The sequence below is a fragment of the Solanum verrucosum genome, unplaced genomic scaffold (genome assembly GCF_900185275.1).
Source record: "Solanum verrucosum unplaced genomic scaffold, falcon-dt-bn FXZP01000307.1, whole genome shotgun sequence".
In the NCBI taxonomy this organism is placed as follows: Eukaryota; Viridiplantae; Streptophyta; class Magnoliopsida; order Solanales; family Solanaceae; genus Solanum; species Solanum verrucosum.
Window position 1 is genome coordinate 868,940 of NW_026020264.1, and position 23,350 is coordinate 892,289.

Below are 23,350 nucleotides of genomic sequence, written 5' to 3' on the forward strand. Positions count from 1 at the left end.
AGAGAAAATGACCAAAATGATTCTCAATGAGTAATGCTTTGTTTTGGTCCTTAATATATTTCACTTGATCCTTAATAAATAACAAATGTGCTTATTTTATTCCTAATGTATAACAAAAAGAGATCATTTTGGACTTTTATCCCAAATCTAATAATTTTTTATTAAAAAAATATTAAATTTAACTATGAACCCTATGTGGCCAATAAAATTCACTATTATTGTCTACTTTGTTAGCTCCAAAAAAAGAACTCCACAAAATCTAGCAACATTTTCTCTATTTTCCCAAACAAAAAATTATATTTTCTCTTTCCTAAAATATTATTCCACTGACGTAATACAAAATTATGTTTTAAGCAAGAGAAAATAGTTAATTTTGTTAGAGAATTAGAGATAATGGTGTTAGATTTCATAAAGTTTTTTTAAGTTAACAAATAAGACAATAATGATGAATTTTATTAGGCATGTGGGGTGTATAGTTAAATTTAACACTTTTTATTTTGATAAATTTGTTAAATTTATGGTAAATGATCAAAATAAACACTTCTTGTTATACATTAATGATCATTTCAATCAAGTGAAATATATCAAAGACCAAAATATACATATTTATTATATATTAAGGACTATTTCAATTAAGTGAAATACATGAAGGACCAAAACAAAATATTACTGGACTATTTTGGTCATTTTCTCTAATTATTTACAACTCAGTTCATATTAATATGACAAAAATATAAGTTTTAAAATGTTATCAAAGTCATTAAGTTACAAAACTCGACAATTCCAAGAAAAAAATTTAAGATAAAAAAGAGACTATAAATAAAAAGAAAGAAAAAAGCATTAGAGAGAGAAAGTGTAGGAGAATGAAAGAAGGGAAAAGGAAAAGCTCAAGGCTTCTGTTGGAAGCCGCCGGAGCGGGGAGTAGCCGTGACACCCACAAGTTGGATTTGGACGGAGAAGCTGCTCAGCATCAAGAGAGAAATGAAGATCCTGAAGATGCCGGCAGCGAACGCGAGGAGGAACCGGTGGCCGGAGAAGGAGAAGAAGAAGGAGAAGAAGAAGAAGAAGAAGAAGAAGAAGAGAAGGATGAAGTGCCTGAGGTGATTCATATAGAAAAAGGAGATGGCGATGGTGTTGCTAAGAAGGTAAAACCACAACTTGCTGCAGGGTTTTACGAGATTGAAACTGTTAGGAGAAGGAGAACTCGGAAGGTTAGTTTTTTTTGGTTTTTTTTTTTTTTTTAAATCTATTTAATGGTTGATTAAACATTTTTACTATTGATGTAGTTTTGTTTAATTAATTTTCCTGAATTTTTGGGCATTAATTTCGCTGATTTTGCTTCTGGATTTGGGGATCTTGGAAATGCTGTGGAAACTAAAGGGTCAAGTCCAGTATTTGATCAAATGGTAAGTATTCCTATGGAATACAAAAAATTAGCTTTTGTTGTACTCCCTCCATTTCATATTACACCCCGTGAGAAAGCTTTAATTAACAGTTGTACTTTACTAAATTAACTTTATTAATGATGTTTTCTAACTCTAAATTTGATTTTGGGGTAAAGCTGTTGTAAAAGGTGCAGGGTAAAGAATAAAATAGGGTTATTAAATAATAAGTAAAAGACAAAATGAGAAGAAATTATTAAGTAACGACACGATCCTACCAAATCGGTTGTTATTCAAAATGGGACTTTCCGTCATTACCTAACAATGAATTTAAACGATACGATGCAATAAAATTTAAGTAATAGTCAAAACAAATATGATATTTAAACTCACAATACGATACAACGGGTAAAAACCATCCAAATAAGGTGTAAGAAATTACCCAATCCTAGAAAATAAGGAGTGTTTTTACTAACTTACCTTAATTAAATGCCTTGAAGAAAGAATGTATTAAAACTTGAAGAAAGAAGTGATTCTTTAATGGTGTAAAACTCCATGTAATAAAACAAGGGTAATTTTGAAAGAATAAGATCAATACCTTCTTGAAACCCTAAAAGACCACTTATTTTGAAACAAAATGAAAAGCTAAAACACCACTTATATAGTAACAAAAGGAGTAATACTAAGGATTCAAACCTGAGTTGCAACTTGAAGGTTTGAATCAAATTGAGCAAGGTCAGTCACTGAAAAATCTCTTTGGCTGAGTACATCAACTAAAAGCTTTCAAGTAAGGGAGCCAGAGAAAGAGAGAGCGGATCTGAGGGATCAGAATGAATCTGCTGCAGCATAAGAGTTCTATACCCCTTCCGTTCTTAAATACTTGTCATGTTTTATTTTGCACATTTCTTAAGAAAAACATTAACTAGAGGGTAATTATCCTTATTTATTACCTCTCTCTATTTAATTTTTCTCTCTTTTGCACCATTTTAATATCTCTCCATATATATTTCTAAGGGCAAAGGTGCAAACAAACAATTATTATGTCTTCATTTTTCTAAAATGACAAGTATTATGGACTATCTATTTTTAGCAAGTATGCCAAGCATTTAGGAACGGAGTGAGTAATAGACAAGTATTTAAGAATGGAGAAAGTAATGAATTTCTCTTGATTTCGTAAATTGGACAAGTAAATTGGAACAACCATTTTTAGTATGGGGGCCATGTAATATAAGATGAAGGTAGTAGCTTTTGGTTCCAAGTTACCACCTTTAGTAGCTTGTAGGTGATAGTTTCCCACAGGCACGGCCCAGTGGCTAAGAGCCTGACATTCGAACTGTAGTGAACGAGTTTGTATTTCTTCATGGTCATCACTGTCCAGTCCATTTTTTCTGCTTCCAGTTGACTATGTGAAAAAAGAAAAATAAGTTGAAGGTGATAGATGTTATGTGTTTTTTTGTTCAGGCGTGGCTGGCCGGAGACGGCAAATACATGGGAACCTGAGAAGAATCTGTTGTCCTGTACTGATATTATTGATGCATATGAAGAGAGGTTTCTTCTATTTATAATCCTTTTTTTTTAGTTCCTTATACTGATTAGTGTATAGGGGATAGTTCTCTTGTTAATCTTTGGTACCTTTCTGAATCTGTTTCCTTTCACTTTGTAGCTTGAAGTCAGGGAAACTACGATCAACACGCAAGCGTAAGCGGAAGTTTGGGGCTACACAGACTCAACCCAAGAAAAAGCAGCAGCAGCGTTCCCCTGCAGCAGCTACATATAATGTGCCAGCAGTGAGGGTTAGGATAATTGAGGAGCCTACACCCTCACCCCCTTTGAATGTTTTGAAGGCTACGAATCGTGTGGACAGTAATGGTAGTGAATTGAACAGCAAAGTAGACAAAGTGGTGAATGGAAATGGTTTGAGATTGAGAGAGCAAAATGAGTTGAATTTGAAGCTGAGTGAATTAAAAGGAGCAATGTCAACCAATGGGAACCCTGTGGATATATCTGGTAATGGTCTCGCAAATGGATTTCCTAAGGTTAATGGTGCAGAATTTTATCAGTCTGATCGCTGTACTGGAGCTAAAAAGAGGAAATCTGGTTGTGTTCGGAGATTTAAACGGGAGACTACCTCAGCTGTGAAGGATGATATCCAAGATGCGTTAGCAGGTGGTCCTTTGGCTACTTTTATGCAGGACGGAAGTCTTAATCATGAATTGGTCAGCGGTGACTTGGTTTGTAAAAACAAGTCTGATGATTCCAAAGATGGGTATACCATTACACAACTTGTCAACCCTGTAGGATATAAAGCTTCTTTCTCCAATGATATGCTGGATGTCTCAGTGACCTTTGTTGCCAAGAGGTTTGTGAATTAAAACATACATTTCTATTTCTATGTTTGCCAGCTAATTTTGTCAATATGTGTGTTGTGGTGGTGTGATAATCAGAATGTGCAATCTCTAAACTTTTTATTCATTTCTTTACAAGTCAAAATAATTTCATTGATGATCAAATCAATACACTATCACTATAAATGTGTGATCACATCAAACTTCAAAAGAAATTTCATCCAACTATATATCACAAAAATTTCATCTAAGAGGAGTACCCACCAGCAAATTTTTGATGATAATGTGATTTCACCCAAGCTTTCATTGATGATCTGGTTTGTAACACTTAATCTTCTTTTACAAACTGGTTATATTTGTAAATCCTTTGCAAAAGAGTATCAACATCATCACATTTCCGGTCTTGAATTAGTCTCCTGAAAGCTATTTCCAGGTTATTTTGCTTCCGTTTCTTCATGTGCATCAACAATGCATTCTCCTACATTGTGATCATAAATAAACAAGACAATTTATATTTCAAAGCTCCACACCAAACTACCAAGTGGATTTAAATAGGATAATTTGTTTCTTAATGTCTTCTTTGTCTTGCCCGTGCTCATATAATGTAAGAGTTCTCACCCTCTACAGACTCTATAACTCATCAATTACAATGCCTGAGGTAACTACCACAAGTATATGCCAAATCTTACTCCCCCATCTGCTAGCCTTGTTCCAGCCTAAAATCAATGCCTCTCCTCCACTCAAAACAAGCAGAAACAGTGTCATCATGTAGAACCTCTCTAAAATTTAAAATAATTGAAATGATTAGTGTACTCAAGTTGATGTGTTTTAGGAGAAATATCCATTTTTTTCTGTATACTAGTGATGCTTGATGCCTTGATCTATTCAGTGTATCTGGGAGTGAACTAGAAGGTTCAAGATCATGATTAACAACTATGAACTTTTCACTTGATGTGTACTATGAGATGCTTATAATCTTCTAATCCTTTCTTGTCTTTCGATATATACGTTACTTGGTTTTGCGTTTTCTTTCTTTTCTTTTAAGTGGAACGTTCTTGATTGAACAAATATCTTCCATCTTCTATGTCTAACAACGTGAACATTGCAGTTTTTGAATCTTTTTTATAAAGGAGCGAAAGCTTTAGCCTTTTACTTAGCTTATCAAATAGAGAGAGAATCATAACTTGAGTCTTTTTTGACCTTCAAGTTGTTGAGATTAGCTGATTAAGACTATTTCTAACAATTAATATTTTAACATGATCAGTTGTATTAAGTTTCACAGAAGTTGATTTATTAAACAAAGCCTTGCATTGGGTATATACAAGGAGTCAAGGATATTCAAATGAGTTAAAAGATGTCTTGAGTCACTCCACCAATTGGCTTAAAGTTTTTGAATTAGATGTTTAGGTTATTTCACATGATTTTGCTTAGTCCTTTCTTACACTCAGTAGTTCGTATTAAAGTTCATATCAAACCCAATAATTGGATTACACGTGTGATAAGATGTTGAGTTTTAGGAAATCCCATATTAGTTATACATTGAGCACCCAAAAGGTACAACCAAGGGTGTGGTCTAGCAATCAATGACATTGCAATGATGACCAGGGGAGACCAAAGTTCAGATTTCGACAAAAACAAAAATAGTTGTGTGATTTCTTCCCATCTGCCTAAACCTTAGTGGGTAGAGTTACCTTGTGTTTGTACTTGCGGGTGGTTCAGGTAACCAGTGAAATAGTTGATTTGTACACAAGTTTGCTCGGAAAGCACCGATACAAATAGAAAAGGGGATCCAAAGGGATTTATTAGGATCTCAGGCCAATCCCTAATGTTTAAAGGTTTGGGTTCGATATTTGATTGTTTTCATATAATAAATACCAAATCTAATCTTTTTTTTTAGTTAAAGTGAAATATACCAAATCTAATCTAACGTCCCACTCCGTGTTTATACTGCATTCCCTTTTGCGTTGTGCTTTGTTTTGGTAACTTGTCCACCAAAATTGTTGTAAGAGAGACTCTTTTTTTATGGTCAGGATAAGCTAAAAGTTCTCAGATTTTCAAATCAATTTTCAGTGTCGTTATTCTGTTGGTCCCGTTACATCATACTTTTAGTGGTACTTCTTTAGTTATCTTTGATTTTTTTTCTTGATGTTGTGTCACTTGTTTTTCTATAACAGCGATGTAATGTGTGTATAAGTTGCAATGACCAGTGTGATAACTTCCTTCTGTTTTTGTTTTTTCTCTCTTCTTAATGGAGTGAGCTTGAACTTGACAGTTAAGTTCATGGTCGCATTGCTCATACTCTCAGTGGCTTCACCAATTTTCGTGCACATCTCTAGATTATCTATTCCTAAATTTTCAGTTCAAATCAGCTTTGCTGATTCTTTTATTAGTTTTTGTTCACATTACATACTTTTTCTTAGTGGTTGCCTGCAGGTCCGATGGAAATTTAGTGCTGGTGGATAACAAGTTTCTGAAGATGAATAATCCACTTCTGGTAGCTATTTCTCTTTTCTCTCTTATTGGTTTTTGCATCACCATAGCAATGATTTTACATTTTTTCGTATGGATTATTAACAGTCATTTCTCAGTTTCCGTAAATATAGAAACTTTTAGCATCTGCCATCTAGTTTTAAAATCACCACAACTTCATTCTGATATAGCAATCAAAATATTTGCTGTGATCTAATTTTGTAATGGTTTAGAAGTACTACATTGATAGTGCCTGGAAATCTGAACTAGTAGACTTTATCTTTTCCTCATTGTATTTTTCTGATTAGAGTTCTCACCAAGTGTTTTGGCTCATCACTTCAGATAAATTCCTGAAGATGTTGTAATTTGTTAAAAAATAAACATTACCTCATTCTATTTTGTAATTATGGTTGTTATTTGATAACTGTATTGATATATACTCCTAACTCCAGTTATAGAAAGTATTTCCTTCCGCTTTACTTAAATGATTCTCATTTAGATGACTCTTAATGGAAATATTGTGTTTGTTTCTTTTGGCAGTTGATAAATTTCTATGAGCAGAACATGCGATACAATCCGTCTGAATGAGTTGGCTGCAATGAAGGAAATATATATGTAGCTCGATTAGCTTCATCTCTTGCCTTATCTTATGTAGAAAATGTTGTTATTTACTTGTTATAACAAGCTGCAGGGTGTTAACCTATTATGTTTATTAGGAAGGCTAGTAAACAGCATGCTAGAATATATACTGTGAAAAACTTATATTAGGGTTTACTGTTTCCCGATATAATATGCTTCAGAGTTCTATCTCGATGTGTACCCAGTAGATGAGATGCCGGAAGTAATATTCTTCTCACCTTTTAAATGTTAAAAATCATGTCGGAATTCCGTAGTGGAGTCCAAATAATCCGGATTAGCACTGCCTAGTGCGGCATCCAGGGGAGAAGCGCTCCCTACCAAGGGTCTTTTTATATTTAGGTTTCAAACTCGAGACTTTTGATTAAGGGAGGAGCAGTTCTATTCGCTGCACTACATCCTTTGACGGTGTTTTAATCCGTTTGATATTCATGTTGGTAAATCTTTTCTTAGTTGGTTACGGTGGTCATGAAAAATGCCATTGCATGCCATTATTAGAATTTCTTGGCATGTTTTATATGAAATCTATCAAAAATTAGTGTTTTTTTTTTTTGGAATCCTACATGTAGCTGCCACAACCTTTGCCACAGGTTTTACCCTTTGGGTAAGCACTCTGTGGTGAGTTTTTTGTGCGTATTAGGTAAACTTTAAGTCCTACATGATCACCCTTCTTTAAGTTTGACTTTTAGTATTCAAAATCCACTAGATTACCTCGTACAAGACCAACAAAAGGAGAAAATCCTTCCTTTTTGGGGTTTATTCGTTCTTGTGATTCAAATCCAAGACTACTGATTATGGGTAGAGAAATTTCGTCTATTTCCACCACAACATGCAAAGACAGTGCTAAGGCATCTAGACTAGACATTATCTTCCAAAAGGAAGCATAAGGTGATGTGACCATGATAGCTGCAGCTTAAAGGTCTACTTTATATTCTCCTGTTTGCATGCCAGGAGATTTCATTTTTTTTTTCTCATCAACACATACTACCAAAACAAAGTACTTTATTGTGTTAGGCAAAAGTATGGGGGACATAGGGCCATCACCAATGGTTCCTTCAATGATTGTTGTGTTTCTTAGTTTGCTCATTGTTTGGCCAACAATTTCTAGTATAGGTGGAGGTGCCACCATTCTTATACTAGTTTTGTTATTTCCCATCTCATTGACACTTGTTGTATACTTGTTGTCAATATTCATTCCTGTGCAAAATATATCATCTGCTACATATTGGGAAAACAGTAATACTGGTTATGTTACATATGATGGAGAAGGCTTGTTTGGGGTTGGAACTATGCTCCTAGTTGTCCTCTTCTTTGTTTTGTACAGTATTTTGGGATGAGTTCTCTTCTCTGTTTAGATGATTGCATAGTGAATTAGTGATAATTGTGGAATGGTGACGGGTTGTCATAGTTGTGCGGAGTTGAGGGTGGCAGTCGTTAGAATTATGCATGTATTAATTATAGAGATTAGTTATGCAAAGATGAATTGGTTATTCCATCATAAAGTTGATCGAGCTTTATGCGAAAAAAGCAACTCAAGAATGTATTATTTTATCCAAGTTTCTTTCATGGGGATAATCATAAATCACTCATGAATTATACTCCCTCTGTCCCAATTTATGTGATACATTTTGGATTTCGAGATTTAAACAAGTCTATTTTTTACCGTAAATTTTTCATATATCTTTTCAATATTTTGAATTATTAATTATTGTAACTTATAGTACTTTTTATATAGTTTACAAATATATGAATTTCATTTTAAAAATTTTGAAGATTTCACGAGCAAATTCTCGGTCAAACTTAAATTGTTTGACTCTCGAAAAGCGAATTGTGTCACATAAATTGGGACAGAAGGAGTACATATTTTGGGCATACCAAAATAGTAAATCTATAACTAAATACGATACTTACACCTTGTTAGGATGGTTGTTACTCGTTGTATTGTATTGTATTGTTAGTTTAAATACAATGTTTGTTTTGATTGTTACTTAAATTTTATTATATCGTATTGTTTAAATTCATTGTTAGGTAACGATGAAAATATCAATTTTATGTAACATTAAGTTAATGTATTTGAAAAATGTAGTAAATAAAGCTATTTGGGATCCTATTAATTAATAGAGATAAAATGATAAACTCACTATACAATCAATATTTTCATAATAAGCGTGCCAAGTAAAATTTTGACAAGTGGACATAGGAAGTAATAATTACTTCATTTGTTCCTAATTACTTGTCCACTTTTGAATTGACACACATATTAAGAAAACAATTATTGATATAGTGAGTTTACCATTTTACCTCTATTAATTATGAATTAATAATTTAAGATTTTCAAGAAGTTCTACCATTTTCAAAGTAATTAATTGAGGGTATAATAGCTAAAAAAAAGTTGTCATTCTTGATTTGTCAAAATGGACAAGTAATTAGGAAAAAAATAAAATAAAAAAATAGACAAGTAATTAGGGATATAGAGATTATATTTCTTCTAACCCTACATTTTCAGAGTAACTCTACATGTATACTTTTCTCGTAGGTTTTTATCATTCAAATTATGTATTTGTGACATTATATAAGGACGGAGAACAATACAATATATTCATTAAAATAATACAATACAAAGTCAAAGTGTTAATGTGCTCAATTCCATACGCAACACTAAAATGTTAAGTCATTATTTTCAAAATAAGTGTCACTTTAGCTCGGAACTGAGTTCAATAAAGAGACGGATTAAATATCCAATCATTGAAGAGAGTGTTCCTTGTTCTATCTGCATATCTTACTGTCAGAATTCCGCCGATGACTTCCTACCCAGCTCCCATAAACCCGACCCGAACCCGAATAGGATGGATAGGAACCGGCGTAATGGGCGGCGCCATGGCCTCTCGCCTTCTCTCCGCTGGCTATTCCGTCACAATCTACGCTCGAAATCCTTCTAAAGTTGTTCATCTTCAATCCCAAGGTGCACTTCTTGCTGATTCCCCAGCTGATCTCGCACGCAACAGTGATGTTATTTTCACTATGTTGGGTCACCCATCAGATGTTCGACAAATTGTGTTAGAGAGTTTGATTTCATCTCTTGATCCCAATAGCGTCATTATTGATCATACCAGCAGTCATCCAGTCCTCGCTAAGCAAATCTTTGATGCCGCCCGAGAGAAGAATTGCTGGGCTGTTGATGCCCCTGTGTCTGGAGGAGATACTGGGGCGAGGGAAGGGAAATTGGCAATTTTGGCTGGTGGAAATGAGGATGTGGTGAAGTGGTTAAACCCTTTGTTTGATGTGTTGGGTAAGGCGACTTTTGTGGGTGGACCAGGAAAGGGGCAAAGCTGTAAAATTGCGAATCAGATTGTCGTTGGGGCGAACTTGATGGGGTTGAGTGAAGGATTGGTGTTTGCGGAGAAGGCGGGGTTGGATAAGAGGAAGTTTGTGGAGGCAGTGAAGGGAGGAGCAGCTGGTTCTATGGTTATGGAGTTGTTTGGAGAAAGAATGATTGGGAGAGACTTTAGGCCTGGTGGGTTTACAGAGTACATGGTAAAGGATTTGGGAATGGGTTTAGATGTTGGAGCAGAGCAGGGTGACGACGTTGTGGTGTTGCCTGGTGCTGCATTGAATAAGCAGTTGTTTTCTGCAATGGTTGCTAATGGAGATGGGAAGCTTGGCACTCAAGGGCTTATTACTGTTATAGAGAGAATCAATGGCAAGTGAGATTACGAAATCTTAATCTTGTGCCAATGTTCTTGTTGAAATCTCATCAGTTGCAGAAGTGGACGTCAGCTGTGGATAGAGACTAGGCTATAAGGAACGGAATCGCATCAGCTATATTGGTCTGGTGAGTTTGGTTTTGGCTATGCTTAGTATTGGCATTACAAAATTTGTTTGTTATATACACTAGAAGGAATAAATACGGATTAGTCAGCCATTATTTCTTGATGAATGATGGCTTTAGGCAGATAAGTGATAACCTTCCATTTATACTGTACTCAGTTTCAGTTCATGCTTAAACCGTGCAATGCTATTTGAGATTATGGTATCATTTCTACATTGGATAAAATGTTAAATGTGAAAAAAGATCAACATAGGTTTAGAAATCAAGTTAATACTTTCATTTTCAAACAACAAGAAGCTTCTTGTAAATCTGCGAAGTTACAATACTGAATCGAATCAAACATGTTACAAAATTCATTCAAAGTTGGAGTAGGAAATCAATTTTGGTTAGGATCATTTATCCAATTTTATAATGTTGATTGTTGATGAGAACAAAAATTTGAAAAGCTACTTACTAAAGAATAAAACTACATACTCGATGAGTCCAAATGGTACGCGAGGAGAGTTAGTTCTTGGGTAAAACAATTCTCTCCAAAAGAACCATAGCTGATTACATAGATTAACAAGAAGAAAATAGATAAATTGTCTACCTATTTTGTAGTCAGACTTATCAATAATAAATGATGACACATTTATGATGCTTTCTTTTCCTCTTCACTATATCTACTTTCCTTCTGAAAGAAACTGAATCTAGCAACAGTAGAAAAAAAACCACCTTTATTACAGCAAAATTCCGATGCTTATCATTTTTCAGAAACATCCAAATGTAGGTTTGATTGGGACTCCCTTCGAATTCTTTAGGCTTGTAATCACCTGGTATGACGAAAAATACCTCTTCGGATTAAGCTATACATTCATATTGCAGAATCCCATCTACAAGGAACTCGGTCCTCCAATGTCTGACTGGCTGGTAATAATCTGGTAATACAAAAGAAGTCCTTCAGAATAAAATTTAAGCGAGATGGCAATCGTCTATTTTTGAGAATACAAGTCCTAAGTGACAAGCTATTGAATACAATCTTCAAGTCACTTACCCTATTTTTAAGCTCCATTCCATCAGGAATAACTATTTTCATGCCTGGTCTTGCAGCAATACTGACTTTCCCCTAAATTTTCAAATAAAGACAATCAGCAAGTATTAGAGAGCATTTTGAAAGAAAAACAAACGCCTAATAGTTCTCTCTCTCTCTCTCTCTCAAACAAAGTAAAAAATCCTGACTATTACGACCAAAAGAATGCATCAAAGCAGAGCATGTCGACATGATAGGTGTTTATTGGGGGAAAAAAAAGACACCATCCTGATGAGATTATTGATGTACATTTCTTACCTTTAGAGTTATGCCAGTTCCAAACCAAACATCCCCCGTCACCTTCAAGCTATCAAGTTCTATAATGCTTGGAATTGACTTGAAAAGACTACGGAAATCATCAACCTGATCAACAATTTACATATGTTTAATATATGAAATAAACTGATAAATGAACGTTGTGAAAAAGATGGATGCACATATTTACATTTCCAAACTCAGGTCCTAGCTCAATAGAAGGATCCTTGGGATTTGCTCTTGCTGCATTTCTCACAAGAGTGCCTTCAACTGAGGTGTAGAGATCTGACTGCAGAATATAATAATGATGACAAAGTTAGTAGATGTAGTCTTATATCATGTGTAGAAAATATAGTTAACAAGACCACCCTTCAACCTGCAAAATGAGCAAATCTGATGTTCTCTCAACTGGAAGGTATCTTGACCATGGAGTATCAATAGCAAATGCTCGATCGAAAAACTGGATCACATGAGAAGGTAAGGTGACAGATGATATCAGAAAGAGAAACACCAAACAAAGATAAAACAAGCTTTGGTGTATATGTGAAACAATATATTTCTACTTGAAGGTGCTATTGCTTCAGAAACATATCTTGTGACCTTTGGATAATAATACCTTAGAACTGGTAAAACCCAGATCATTTCTTTGTAGTAGCCTCTCAACGCAGCTCATACTCATCCACCTGAAAAATTACAACAGAGCAAAATGATTTGATTCCACTATATTTTCCACCATGAAAGAAAAATAAAAACTAAATCACTTACATTGTATTGATTGATTTGACATGCTCCTTTGACTTCGGGCCACGAACAATGAAAAACAAAAAAATAAGATTCATCATACAATGCAAATCCTTGAAACTCTAATAAATTGCACTGTTAACAGTTCACAAATACATAAATTTACAGGGTGTGCAGGAAGGAAGGAGACTGATTGTGAAAGCCTATGTCACATTTACTTGATTCTGGCATTACTTCATAGAGTAAGTTAAGAATCCAGTATCAGTGCATTCAAGGAGTTTAAAAAGTCTTTTGATGTACAACAATAACAACATACCCACTGTAATCACAAAATTGGGATCTGGAGAGAGTAGACTATATTCAATCCTTAGCCCCCTATCTTGGGAGGTAGAGCGGCTGTTTCAGATAGACCCTCAGCTCAAGGGGAAAAAACAGGTTTAAAAAATATACATGACACAGCCATACCCTTGTCGTAATAGTTGAAATAAACAGAATCAAGCCAAATGAAGATTTTGGGAAAAACATTAGCTGGGGGTGTTGAGGAAAAACATCTCGACTAATATCAATGCAACTTTCACCTAATGGATCCATGATCAAGTTAGAGATAACTGATGCATCTGAACAATAGACATGGTAATTCAATTTAGTGATTCCTACAATTTGATTTAGTTCTAACGAAAGAACAAAAAAATCTAAACAAATTTGTTCCCCCTCAATTGTCTTTTCTCATGGCATATAACTTGACCCATTAACATCTAGATGGAAAAGTTCACCGAACCCAAATTTCAAACAAATATGAACCAACACTAGAACTCTTTTTAAAAAAATTTATAATGAAGTAAGATAATATTATTAACAGTAACCCCTTGATGAATAAACTAACTAAACATCTAGGTTTCAGGGAGTGCATTGGAACTTATAATTTGTCCAACCAACAGTTCTTCAACAGTTATCCAATCTCTTGTACCGTATAACCATCATACTAAGCACAACTTTAATTATCTCTGGTGTGGACAAGAACTTTCTTTTATGACTTATTCCCTGCTTTAGGAACAAACTTTTACATATTTAAAAAGAAAGAAAAAAAATTATCACTTGGCTTCCAGTTTTGACTGATGAATTTTGCTCATCTGCTGAGAGCCATATATTGGTTTCTTACATTTTCTCAAAGCTTTAGAAACTGCAGGGGTTATTTATGACAGCTAACTTGGTTCAGGTGAAGTGTAAAACTCAGACCTCATGTGTGAAATTAAACATCAGATCAGGTTTTTTATTTTTTAGACAGAGTCGGAATAAACAGCTAACTTGATTCAGGTCAAGTGTAAAATTCGGACCTCGTGTGTGAAATTAAACACCAGAACAGGTTTTATTTTTAGACAGAGTCGGAACAGGGACATTGATAAACTCCAAATTGCTCTGGTCTGCTGAGAACTACATGCTGATTTCTTATGTTTCGTCAAAGTTTTAGAAACTGTAGTCGGGGTTATATTTGACAGCTAACTTGGTTCAGGTCAAGTGTAAAACTCAGACCTCTTGCGTGAAATTAAATGTTGTCAGAACAGAGACATATAGTCTAACAACATAATGAATGCAGGCCAAAACCAACCTGAATCCTTCCTTCCTGAGGCGGAAGACTCGTCTCTTCCGTTCCTGAGGTGGTAGGCATTACCTGAAATACTGAAAATTATAGCAGCAGCAAGCAGGTACAGAAAACTGAAAATAGCTGAAATTAGCAGCTGCCTGGTGATACCTCGACACAATGTTCTATGCTGTTTTTAATCAAATGATTCAGAATTTCTGAACAAGCAAATCAAGGAGCTGTCCAAAACAATATCACTCAGAAGATAAAAGATTCCAATCACCTCATGCAGAAACACAATAAACAAGTTATAAAACTAGCAAAAGGATACTTGGGTCAACAACTTCAGCAACGTTTTCTGACTGCAGCAGCAGGAAATACTCCTTACCCTGTAATATACATACATATAACATTGAAGAATGTTCCATATTCAGCATGATGTTCAAGTTAGCAAACCTCACATAATTGAGAAATATATTTACATGTATGTTTGCACAAACATGCTAGTTGATAGTCAAGAGAACTCATGCAATTACATGAAAGATTGTTCTAGATTTGTTCTGCATTAGAATATGATAGAGCAACCTTTCCTAATTTTATCATAATTATGAAGCTCAATTTTAGGTAATTTTCCTCGTTAAATAACTCATTTTTCAATAAGTAGGAATTTTGCTTGTTTAGTGTTTAGCCTAAATTACGGTACAAGGAGTCCTCTTTTATTTTTGTTATCAAATTCAATAAGAAGCCTTGATCCTTTATCCCATATGGTATCAGAACTTCTAAAACCTTGTGAAGACAGAATTTTCCTTCTTTTCAAAAATTTATTGTTCTTGTATCTTCCCTGACGTCCCCGGTGGCATCAGGCTTCTGGTGATTATTCTGGCGACATCATCACCATCGACCACTATTCCAACCATTCTTCATTGCAACTTTTCAAGCATACATTCATTAAAAAAAATGTGTTCTCTTTTTTCTTCTTGGTATCAGAGTAAAGAGGTGTTAGATCATTAATTTGAACATTGAATTTTAGTCGTTCCAACAATTTTTTGGCTACGTTTTAGCTGCTTGTTAAGGCAACGCTGATGATAAGATGGGGAATAGCATCTCCCTACCTTTCTCTAGGGACAGACAAAAGATTCATCTACATTGTCCACTAGAGAAGGCACTTTCTCCGATATACTATTTCCAGTGATTTTTCTAGGAAATAATTCCAGCACCCTTTTCTCCGGGGATTGTTCGTTATTTTGAGAGACACTATCCATGCAACTAGTTTAAATACCTTGACTTACTGAATTCTCTTGTTTTCAAAATTGGCAAATTCAAGTTGAGTCACCAACTATAAGAGGGTGAGAAATATCACCGTGTAGGTTTCTTTTGGATGCCCGAGAAATCTGTATGGGATCAACCCTTAGACCACTGCAACTTTCGAAACTCGAAGGTAACAGATCCGCTTCTCTACCCTTCTCCATTCAAATGCCAAGCTTAGTTCACATGTCACAGGACTCGAACCTGAGATCTAAGTCACAAGTTTCTCAACATTTCTCACTTGAACTAAATCCTTTTGGGACAACAGCATAGGTAGTTTTCCTTATTTTTTTTATGACAAGGGAAACCCGCAATCGCTACCCTTTAGGTGCGCACAGGGTAAAACCCCTGCTCCTATTCAATAGCTCGCAAACCACATAGGAGAGGTAACCCGCACTAGGCAAGCCTGGTGCGACGAGCTCGATCCAGAAGGCAAACCCCTTGCTTTCGATGATAAGGGATTTCGAACTTGAGACTTCCAACATGGAAGTCCCAAGCTCAAACCACTGGGCCACCCCGAAGGGTAGGTGGTTTTCCTTATTTAGTACTTCTTTATTTCACATAGTTTGAATTTCCTTGTTTCATGTAACCATAAACTCCAAGATAGAGGTGCTCTTTTACGTTGATAACATCTCAATTCAATTACATATTTTCTCTTTTCATAGTATGTGTGCGTGTGTATAGGAAAAAACAGCATAAATAATAATACTGCCTAACTTTCTTGCTAAGGTCTTACTTTGGGTAGCAATAAAACTCAACACCATACACATCTCTACCTGAGAAATTAGCGGTTCAAGCTTCCCACTGCTGTTCAAAGAAAGGAAAACCTCCAGCAGGTTGGATGGATATCTACCATGAAAAAACAGACATTAGATTAAAACCAATATAGTTCAAGATCAAAACAAGCTGAGATTCATGGCAATCATTGACAGCAAATCAAGTGCTTCAGTAAGAAATAAGTGTTGATTAGATACCACTGCAGCCTAACTTATCTTTGAATAAACACTTTTGAAATGCCTTAATAAGGACATCATAACAGACTCTTCTTTTGCTTCCTTTCGCTTCTACAATCAATAAAGTACCTTAGAATCCTTCTCGAACACAAGCAATCTCTTACTCAAGAATCCATAGTGTCCCTGTAGTTACGATTTGTAGGTAGTTCTTATCCAGAAATTTACTCACTAAATTAACATAGCAACAAACTGTTTTGAGATTTTTTTAAAAAAGTTAGCATCCAACTTCAAATGTAGTGCTGTACCCTTGATCCAGTTTCAAGCTGATACACATGCACGATGCTTAAACAACATACATGTTCAACTTGCTCTATTATCAAATGTGACGATTAATTATTATTGGTACCAAGTTTTATTCTTTCTTTCTAATATTTGAGAAGCGAGTGCCAGAGTAGAGGTGTTTTGAGGCAGGGGATGGATAGAGAATCATAAACTCACTGAGTAAACCTTTTCCTTCGTTTTGGTTCAAACTATCACAATGACCCAAACCATACAAAAGATATCACTATTTGCAGATTAACTAGTTCCCTAGACTTGCCAAAAGTCCTTGTCTAAATGCTTTAATCAACCGGTAAAAACTCGTATACAGAAATGCAAATTATAGATCACAATCTACGTGATGGTGGATAGATTTTTTTACTCATTGTGATGTCGTTCTTAAGTAAAAGCAAGACTAAACATACGCACTAAAAGTTTAGTCAGCATAAGAAGAGTGACGTGAGGAGAGATTTGAGGGAGTTGTGGTGCTGCAATGCAATCGATTTCGTTGTTCCAAGAGAATGGAATGATAAATGAAGACGTACCACAAGATTCCTTCAAGTTTCTCGTATTGGAAAAGGGAAAAAGGCAGTACCAAGAAGAAAAAGTAAATTCCAGGTAGCTTTTATGTTGCACTACGTACTAGAGAAGTCCCCCCCCCCCCCCTCCAAACAACATCTTATGCAAGATACCTGCAATACATCTCTCCCAGTCGTTTGACCTTTTCCTCGCTAGGCCCTAAATTTCAAGATATTGAATTTGGAGCGCCCAAAAGGATGCGGAAAATCAACATAAGCATAAGGAAGAGTTAATCAACTGAATGCCTAGAGGTCAACATTCAAGAATTATACACAGCAAAGTTCTATCAATGCAGATTTCTGATTCATAGCAAAAATATATTTTGATTGTTTAATTCTAAATAATAAAATTAGGAACCCCAGGGCTTTGGTCTAGTGGTAAGAGCGCAGTGACGTCAAGGGTTGGAAACCTTCCGCGGACAAAAGCTTGGTTAAATGGAGAAGGGAGGAGGAGCGGCCCCATTATTCATCGAGTTCAATATATAAATAAAAAATTGAGATTCCATTGAAGATAATTATGCAAAAAGAGGTGAGTAATTTAGTTGTATAGCCTAATAGATCTTCCCAAAATGTAACTGCTCAGACTTGTCTGTAAAATTTGCTACGGTCACACAGTCTCACATTAACTGGTTCAGAAACTTCTTTCAAAGAGTTCTCCGGAGAAAAAGAGAAGTTCTTGAAAAACAAAAATAGCACCATTCAACCACTTAAAAATTCAAAACAGAGATAAGTTGCAAAACAAGATTGGGTGGCATGGTGGATTGTTTCAACCCGAGTGAAATAAATATCCCGCTTATCTTTTTTTTTCTTAATAAGTTCTTTAATCTTCCATTTCTTTGGAGTATCAGTAAGTAACCAACTGATATCCCTTCCAAAAATAACAATTGTTTCAAATTCAATATTTACCAAAACTTCCTAGAATAGAACCCCTCATCCATCAAACTATTAATTTTATTAAGAGTCCACAGCTCTCTAGTACAACTCAGTAGAGCAAGGAATCAACACAAGCAACCAAAAATAAAAACTTATTAAACAAACAGAGCCGCCAATTCTCATGTGCATTGTTTTGGCAGAGAAAATAAAGAGATACAAACATTAAGTTCTGGTATAAATGGAACTTAAAGAATCCACAAAGTTTCTTGGGGAAAATAGCCATGAAAAATCATATATGGAGGCAGACAATGCATTATATTTATAAATTGCAAGAAGGTTCAATTTCCAATTCCAATCAGAAGGGGATCACTATCGGAGCAGGATATAATATCAATCCTTGATAAAAGCTTGTGAAGAAATAGAGAAACAAACAAAAATTGTGGTATGCATGGAACTTCAGAATACCCACAAAGTTGCATAAAGAAAGTAGGATGAGAACGCGTACATGGTGGTGGAGAATGAACTACACACGTGGATCCAATGATCACACCAAAAAGACACAAAATTAAAAGAAAGTATGATTCAGAAGTAACAGCTCTACAGGATTACTGAAGTGCAAAAAGGTTCAACTTCCATATCATTTTCCTTTATTTTTTTCAGCTTCTTTTTTCAAGTGGAGGGAGGTCACACGGGGTAAAAGTTGTTCTCATAAAACAGGCATATATGTCCTTGAATTACAACATAGTACTTCTAGTCCAAAAATGACACATTTTGCAAATAATTTAAAATGCTAAATATGTACAAGCAGAGAGCAATAGCAAGATGGATAGAAGAGATGGACGAAAACGTACAACTTTTCCTGTGCACTGGATTTATTGAGGGTCCACGACTCTGACATATCTTCAATATTTTCTTGTTGACGTTGGCTCTAAAAATCCATTGTAAGAGCTATTTACTTCATAAAAAAATGAAGTGCAGAAAATAATAAAACAGAAAACGTATCACATGTCAGAATATTTTAACAAACCTGAGTGAAAGTGTGGATATTTTTATTTGGGTGCTTCTCCAGAACCTAATTTAAGTTATTAGCTAATTAGTTCCCAGAAAATCACATTAAAAAGGCGCAGAACACATGTGATATAACATCAGTCACCTTCATGATGCCATCATGTGTACTAGGAGTATTCATCATCAACAATGGAATATTGCAACCATATTTTGAGTTGATGGACTGCAAACACATATCCAGTCAGTTGTCCAAAATTTACACATTACAAATCAGCATAAGAGACTAAACAATGGGTTGCATAAGAAACTGGGAAATACCTACCTCAATATGATTGACGACCAAATCTAGACAAGTTAATCCGTTACATACTTCAAGTGCAGATCTGTATATCAAAGCAACACTAAATAAATAAAGATAAAAGCAAGAGCAAGATAATTTATCAAAAAGCACTACAGATCGAATCTGTAATTTAACTGCAGCTGCATGGGTCCTTTACATATCATTCCAGAACACAGCATTTTTGTGATTGAACATTGAATTCACTCCACAAAAAAGTATTGTCTCTTCTAATACACTAAGAACTTCAAATCAGTACAGGTCATGAGTAAGCTCTGTTAAAAGTAAAAGATATTTCCATGGATAAAGATAAAGGGGTGAAAGTCTTCCACCCCACCTTAACTCGTGTTTCTTCTTTTCTTCTAAGGAAAAAAGTCAAATGCAATGACTTCAAAAGTCAGCAACCAATGCATTTGGTGATATATGAAATGAAGGTTAGAATAGCAAAGTGTGTACAACAAACAAACTTGTAAGAGATCACATACACAAAAATATTCAGATAATCAACAGTCCAAGATCCATTTCTCTATAAGGCTAAAACCCTATGGTATTTGCATATAAATTTCCGGAATTAGAACATTAGACTCCTCTATAGAACAATATTGAGAATAAAGAAAGAGAGCCTTAAATGTTATTACGAGCCTTAAATGTTATTACCAGAAGTTAATTGCAGCTAAATTCTTATAACTGTAGAATGGATTCGTCAGTCTAATTACTAGTACAACAAACGAATTTGCTTATAGGCTGTGATCACTTAGGAATAATAAAAGGAGGAAAAGAAAACTTTTGGACATCAAGTACAGTAAGAGAGGAAAACAAAATGTTCATTGAGAAATGAGACCAAAATTGGAGTTGACTGTCATTTCGAAATAAGTGGAAGGTTTTATTTACAGAACAGTAGTCACCATCTAAATGGAAAGGAAGTTTTTGCAATCTATGTGGTACAGAAGTGTCACTTTCTCCTCTAGAAATAATTCGGGAGGAGAATGTAATATAAACCGGTAAGGTTCTTACTTCATTTTCCAACCAGGAAAGCATAAGTTGCAGAATTTATGAAAGTCTAACAGGCATGAAGTACCTCTCGAATAAACTCAAGCTATCACTGCAGCAGTATCTATAAACATAATAAAACAGAAGCTCTAGGTGGTGCAAGTGTGCAAAAAGCCCGCATACCATAAAATTAAAAAAGGCACTCTTAATCAAAAAAGAGAAATAAAAACATTTCTATCTGGAGAGATCATATATTCTACAAAGTATCAGCTTTGAGTAAATAACAATAATGTTAGAGACACTAATCTTTTGGTGTTAATTAATGATATATCTCAACTCTCAACTGAATGCTTACTTTGGTCCACTGAAACCCATATCAGATCCCAAATTACCATTAAACTTTAACACGACAAGTTTGTCCAGTAGCTGCTTAGTCTCGGTAGCATCTGCATAAAAAGGAGACCAAGTGATTGTTATATCAATCAGATACATAAATAAAACATGATTAAGTTACCTTAATGCCTATGTACCTTTAAAACCACTAGTGTTTGTAAGAAGGACAAAGAATCAACAAGAATATTTTTTGTAAGGAATAATCAAGAAGAGTATAAGAATCATATACTTACCCTCAGAAGCGGGTTCTAATCTTTCATAAGGCAGAACATAAATTTTATCCTTGCCGACTGTCTTGATCTTGTCAAGTTGTTCAACTTCCTCTCTACAGCCAAATTTCAGGCAGAAAGGGAGGAAACGTCAATAAAGCAGTAAATTAAAACTTGAAATACTGCTTGAAATCAATGAAGTGATGATAGAAGCACACAACATTCATAACTACAACCCTCTATACTATATCAAGATACCAAAACTGTTTTAAATACTTCAGTCGTAACGTATAGCAATTCTATAGCTAGTGAGCAGGAAGAGATTGTTAGACGAAATTGAATTTCAGATCAGTAAAAATAAGATACACTATCGGTTTTCCAATTAACTAAGCTGATAAGGAACCAATCATCTCTTGTTGCATTGCGGATTTGGATGGTAAACTGTAAACAATTGCATTCTCATTGCTTAATTTCTCTTGGGTGTTATGTTACCAAGGGCTGTGGAAGAAGCAATTATGACTTGGAGATTGGAGAAAATCGACAATGAAAGGAAGGCAGAATGGAAGACGACACCTCGTCAATACCAACACCCTTTTAGACGATATTATCAATTAGAATTTTTAACTTACTTTTTCTTGAGAAGGCTCTTTAGACTATACCTTCTGGTGTTATTCCTAGTAAATTCTAGAACTTTGTTCTTTTTCTTACTGGAATTCTAGAATGTTACCCAGCCTCAAAGCTAACTCCTTTATTATATTCTTAAAAGAGATCTAAAAGCTATAGTACCTTTGAACTATCACAGCAATGTTGTAAAGTTGGAGGCAGCCATGTTTTAATATCCATATTCATTGCTATTACTCATCAACGAAAATAGGCGACCAAATCCTTTTCTCCTAGTTTTCAACGCCATCGTGTATCATTCATTATCCACCCGTCAAAATAATGTAATCAAATAGGTAAAGTTGAACCCCTCAGTTTTCCCCCAATCAGCTAGTGTCCTATATACATTTTTACCTCAATGAATGTGAAATTCATATCACAAATAGACAAACATGTACAAGTTTCAAGTCATCACACCTAAAAAACTGATCGTACCTAATTTCAGGCTTTGCAATTGCAGAAGCTCCCAAGGCAGCATTCAACCTTCTCTGCTCGTAAAGGAAAGTCTTTGTAATCAAATTACAAAACAAATACACAAATTGCACGGAATCCTTGGCAGGCACAGGATAGGTAATTTTCTTGTAAATATCCAACGGCATACTCGAATCAACAAGACCCACAATCGGAATTTGCAACTTAGCAGCCTCTTGAATCACAGAAGACTTCCTCTCCGTATCAAAGATAACCACACAATCAGGTGGCTGTATAGCCGTAAGGTTCAACTTCTTATTCCTTCCTCGAAACTTTCTCGGACTCGAACTGTTTGTTAAAAAGCCTCCAAGACGCCAAGAAGTATCATTCCTACACCCAATCGTTTCCGTCATCTGATCAATAATTTCATCGAAAAGGGTGTTGGTATTGACGAAAATGAAGCGGGCTCTTTGGCGAACGAGTTCCCCAATGAAGGAACAGGCGTTACGGAGGCAGATCAATGTCTTTTCGGAATCTATGATTGTCATTCCATTCCGGGAGCCTATTGAGTAGATTTTGAAGTGGTGTGCCGCCACACGGCGACCCAAGTGGGCGTTGGTGCTTAGGAGCTTTTGGATTACTACTGAATGGATTGTCATTGTGTGAGAAAATAGGGAAATGGGTTGTAGTTTGTTGTATAGATCGACAATGGAGCTTGAGGGTTTAAGGGTTTTGTGTTTGAGCACGAAGGGCTGAGGCCTCCGGCCGCTAAAGTCGTCCAATTGTAGTCTCTAAGCTCACTTGTCCATATAAATGAAGTGCATATAAAATTTTGGAAAAAAAATGGGAAATTAATAATAATGTCCGCGTTAAAATTGAAAAAATATTTTTCATAAGTAAAAGTGAAAAAATATATTTTTTGTAATATAATCAACACATTAAGTATTAGATCGATTCCGCTCGATTATATATGTTTTCCAGAAAATAACTTTGAGAATTATAGCTTACAC

At 35.2% G+C, this 23,350-nt stretch overlaps 4 protein-coding genes across 5 annotated transcripts in view; 3 read left to right on the plus strand and 1 right to left on the minus strand.

Annotated features, from left to right (window-relative positions):
* LOC125833719 (citrate synthase, mitochondrial) overlaps window positions 1-23,350 on the plus strand; it is a 346,970-nt gene that overhangs the window by 66,337 nt on the left and 257,283 nt on the right. The window lies entirely within an intron of this gene.
* LOC125833725 (chromo domain protein LHP1) lies at window positions 850-7,003 on the plus strand. The gene is made up of 6 exons (XM_049512913.1): window positions 850-1,211; window positions 1,381-1,406; window positions 2,844-2,930; window positions 3,046-3,741; window positions 6,161-6,221; window positions 6,737-7,003. Exons 1-6 carry the CDS (start codon window positions 864-866, stop codon window positions 6,782-6,784), a joined length of 1,266 nt encoding a protein of 421 aa, XP_049368870.1. The 5' UTR covers window positions 850-863; the 3' UTR covers window positions 6,785-7,003.
* Window positions 9,629-10,576, plus strand: LOC125833735 (probable 3-hydroxyisobutyrate dehydrogenase-like 2, mitochondrial). Its single transcript, XM_049512923.1, has one exon. It carries the CDS (start codon window positions 9,632-9,634, stop codon window positions 10,538-10,540), a length of 909 nt encoding a protein of 302 aa, XP_049368880.1. The 5' UTR covers window positions 9,629-9,631; the 3' UTR covers window positions 10,541-10,576.
* On the minus strand, window positions 11,268-23,116 carry LOC125833714 (UTP--glucose-1-phosphate uridylyltransferase-like). Its single transcript, XM_049512897.1, has 18 exons — window positions 22,365-23,116; window positions 21,294-21,385; window positions 21,023-21,113; window positions 19,663-19,723; window positions 19,486-19,563; window positions 19,360-19,404; window positions 19,184-19,260; window positions 16,387-16,459; window positions 14,637-14,694; window positions 14,477-14,523; window positions 14,333-14,395; window positions 12,751-12,782; window positions 12,602-12,668; window positions 12,362-12,445; window positions 12,176-12,274; window positions 11,989-12,093; window positions 11,695-11,766; window positions 11,268-11,578 (listed from the first exon to the last, which is right to left on the minus strand). The coding sequence occupies exons 1-18, from the start codon at window positions 22,997-22,999 to the stop codon at window positions 11,534-11,536; spliced, it is 1,824 nt and encodes a 607-aa protein (XP_049368854.1). The 5' UTR covers window positions 23,000-23,116; the 3' UTR covers window positions 11,268-11,533.

Coding starts and splice junctions, on each gene's coding strand:
- LOC125833714 (XM_049512897.1), bottom strand. CDS start 22,999: ATGACAATCCATTCAGTAGTAATCCAAAAGCTCCTAAGCACCAACGCC. Junction 19,724..21,022: donor ATGGGTTTCAGTGGACCAAA/GTAAGCATTCAG, acceptor TTTGATATACAG/ATCTGCACTTGAAGTATGTA. Junction 12,669..12,750: donor GTCAAATCAATCAATACAAT/GTAAGTGATTTA, acceptor GTAATTTTTCAG/GTGGATGAGTATGAGCTGCG.
- LOC125833725 (XM_049512913.1), top strand. CDS start 864: ATGAAAGAAGGGAAAAGGAAAAGCTCAAGGCTTCTGTTGGAAGCCGCC. Junction 3,742..6,160: donor GTGACCTTTGTTGCCAAGAG/GTTTGTGAATTA, acceptor GGTTGCCTGCAG/GTCCGATGGAAATTTAGTGC. Junction 6,222..6,736: donor AGATGAATAATCCACTTCTG/GTAGCTATTTCT, acceptor TTCTTTTGGCAG/TTGATAAATTTCTATGAGCA.
- LOC125833735 (XM_049512923.1), top strand. CDS start 9,632: ATGACTTCCTACCCAGCTCCCATAAACCCGACCCGAACCCGAATAGGA.